Source organism: Etheostoma spectabile, chromosome 6 (assembly GCF_008692095.1).
Source record: "Etheostoma spectabile isolate EspeVRDwgs_2016 chromosome 6, UIUC_Espe_1.0, whole genome shotgun sequence".
Lineage (NCBI taxonomy): Eukaryota > Metazoa > Chordata > Actinopteri > Perciformes > Percidae > Etheostoma > Etheostoma spectabile.
In genome coordinates, this window is record NC_045738.1 from 6,869,128 (window position 1) to 6,871,901 (window position 2,774).

Sequence of the window (2,774 nt, forward strand, 5' to 3'; positions counted from 1 at the left end):
GTTTGAATCCTTTACCTTCAAGAATCTGAAGGGAAACACTTGAATTGAACACTTGACTGTGACAAGAGTAAAGATGTGCATCATCGAGTACCAGGTGATTAATCTCCAGAGAGCAGTCCTTAAGCAGGCCAAACCTGAGGGGGTTCGGAGCTGTCACAGTTCCAGCCTTCACCACCTCTAATCCAACCTCGTCAGCTATGTTCCAGTTAACAGAAGTGCAGGATTTAATAAAGGGTTTGCCACATGGCAAAGTAATAGTATCTCCTAGTATGGCAAACGTCACCAAATTATCTGTTGTAGAAGACAAAAAGAACTTGTAATTTTTTCAAGTCATAAGGTTGTTCTGTAAAACAAAACTCATTTAATTTTGCAAGAGCAATATTCACTCAGATCTAAAAGCTAAAGGTAGAAAATTGGGAATAGGGAAATTGGTCACTTGGTCCATCTTAAACTGAGCATGTTCATAACCAGGAGTGGAAGTAACCCATTGAATTTAATCTTACCAGAAAAAAATGTTAGGCTACTTTTTTGTGTAGTACTTTGTATTTAGTTACATTTCAAATCGCTTCTGTAAAATTCTGCAAAATGTGCAATGTATTTTACTACAAAACTGACTTAGAGGATTTAAAAAAAACTGCGTTATTAGCACCCGGCGAGTGACACTAATCAAACACACTACGACATTGCGTGAACAGCGTGCTGGGTGTGGCTAGCATGCTAAAATGCTAAAACGCCTTCAGTGTTGGACATGGAGCAGATTGTGAAGGTGGTCGTGGAGTACAAGACTCGTGTTCAGACAATATACAGTCTAGGGTTCAGACCTTAGACCGTTAATAATAATATACGGTCTATGGTTCAGACAGATGAGGACAAAAACAAACGCCCCCCCCTTCCCTTACGTTTACTGTAACGCAGTGAAGTGACGTTTACTTGGAGTCCATTTTAACGGGCCTACTCTTTACTTTTCTCTAGGTATAGGCTACGTTTGCCATTTTACTTGTAGCCTACTTAAGTAAAACTTACCTAACCCTTAGTAACAGCACTTTTGCTTGAGTATAATGTTAGACCAAGTACAGTTGGCACAGGGGTAGGCCTACAGTTGAAACACAACTTGTGTGCGCAACAAGCTTGAGCTGTGTTTTTTGCTTCAGACATGCGTTGTAGCATCCTCTTTGATTGTGGGAAATTTAAAATACATGCGCTTCTCCAGTCCGAAGATATCGGCGAAAGTTGTTTTTCTAAGGTCAGTTTTTCCACTTCACCATGTCCCAAACATATTGAATAGCTTATCATTGTTACATGACTGTTAACGTTAACTTACATTGTCGTAAACATGTGCTCTAAAAACGGACATATTGCATGACATGTGACATGTGTCATGCAAGGTTTTTGTACAATCTAGAAAAAGGTTCGAGATGGTCAGCGGGGTATACAGTTGAGACTATCACCCCCAGTAGAATTTCAATCGCTATGGTGTTTTATTTATTAGATTTATTTTTACTATGTTTAAATTATAGGATATTGTTTGCATTTGATGTTCATGAGTTGTATTGTAGCTGGTACAATTATTATTGTTATATTATTATTTTAAATAGTCTATCATAATTTTATATATAAACAGATGAACTACTGTTTCAACTGTACCGGTACAGTTGGAACAAAAAGCTTCTTGTGTTTATGAGCTAATTGTGGCAAATATGAACTATGGATGTTATTGATTTTTTTTAAATATTTTAGTAAGCAAGTAAAAGCAGTGCATTTGACAAATCATGTCTTTTCAGTCCCTAGTTTTGGTGTGGTAATGGAAAAAGCAAAAAGTGTATGCTACTAACTGTACCTGGTCTATCCTACTTTCCACCCCTGTTTATTCATGCGTTATTTTTTACAATTTAGTTTGATTGTATCTTGATTTCGTTTTAATTTTTACTTTTAATTAGCCTACTGTAGGCAGTGTTTAATTTATTTTAATGGCGGAAACTTGAATCTTGTAGCCTACTTAGTACCTCAACATTTTGTGACTAAGGCCAGAGGGTTTAGAGTTTACAGTCATATTCCAAAACAAATATACAACAGATTAACAAGAAAAATTATCAAGAAAATAATTACCAAATGACTGAAGTCCAGCTGCTGCTTGAGTGAGAGAAAGAAGACAGAGTTTTAACAATGAAAAGAAAACCATCCTTCTCTCAGATGTCTTCTCGCAGATTGTCTTGCTTATTGCTAAGTCCTCTAAAAGCAGAAGTTCATGTTCAGGAAAATACATTTAGTGACTCAACACCAGTCCATGTGAGGCCTATTTTCATCTTCTCACATTAACACGTCAACTTTATACAAAACTGTGGGCATTATACAATTGAATGCTTCGTGTGTACAATCCATTTTGTTTTTCATGTATTATTAATTATGTCACATGTGCAAAAAATAATAGCCTCTAGTAACATCTGTTATCACTGTTATCAATAATAAGATGGTTAATGGTGGACATGCAAACACTTTTTACAACAAGTGCCTCTAACCAGAGATGAGGAGTGATAACTTGGTCTGCTGAACCTTTTCCAGCATGTTTGGTGTATGTCCACTGGGGGGTGCTGTCAGACTTTACTACAGATATTATTCTTGTAAAATAACTATTTGAACAGTTTTAGTGTAGGCCTACAGTAATTTGTACAAATCCCAAGTTTGGATTGACATAAACTTCACCTGATTATTTGTTTAAACTTTCCTTCTGATGGCTACACACGTTCTGTTTCCATCTGATCACCTGATTGATCCCC

At 36.6% G+C, this 2,774-nt stretch overlaps 1 protein-coding gene across 2 annotated transcripts in view; it reads right to left on the reverse strand.

The window, feature by feature from the left end:
* LOC116691037 (uncharacterized) overlaps positions 1–2,249 on the reverse strand; it is a 3,941-nt gene extending 1,692 nt beyond the window's left edge. Inside the window, exons 1-2 of one of the 2 annotated variants that reach the window (XR_004332411.1) lie at positions 1,024–1,296; positions 16–291 (exon numbers count right to left, since the gene is read on the reverse strand). Coding sequence is in view for 1 of the 2 variants with exons in the window: in XM_032518352.1 (XP_032374243.1) it covers positions 16–291; positions 2,107–2,179 (349 nt within the window). In the remaining variant the exon portion in view is untranslated. Of the gene's footprint in view, positions 1–15; positions 292–1,023; positions 1,297–2,106 lie in introns of those variants that run through there. The other variant, XM_032518352.1, reaches the window with a different exon arrangement.
* Positions 2,250–2,774: the final 525 nt, after the last annotated feature.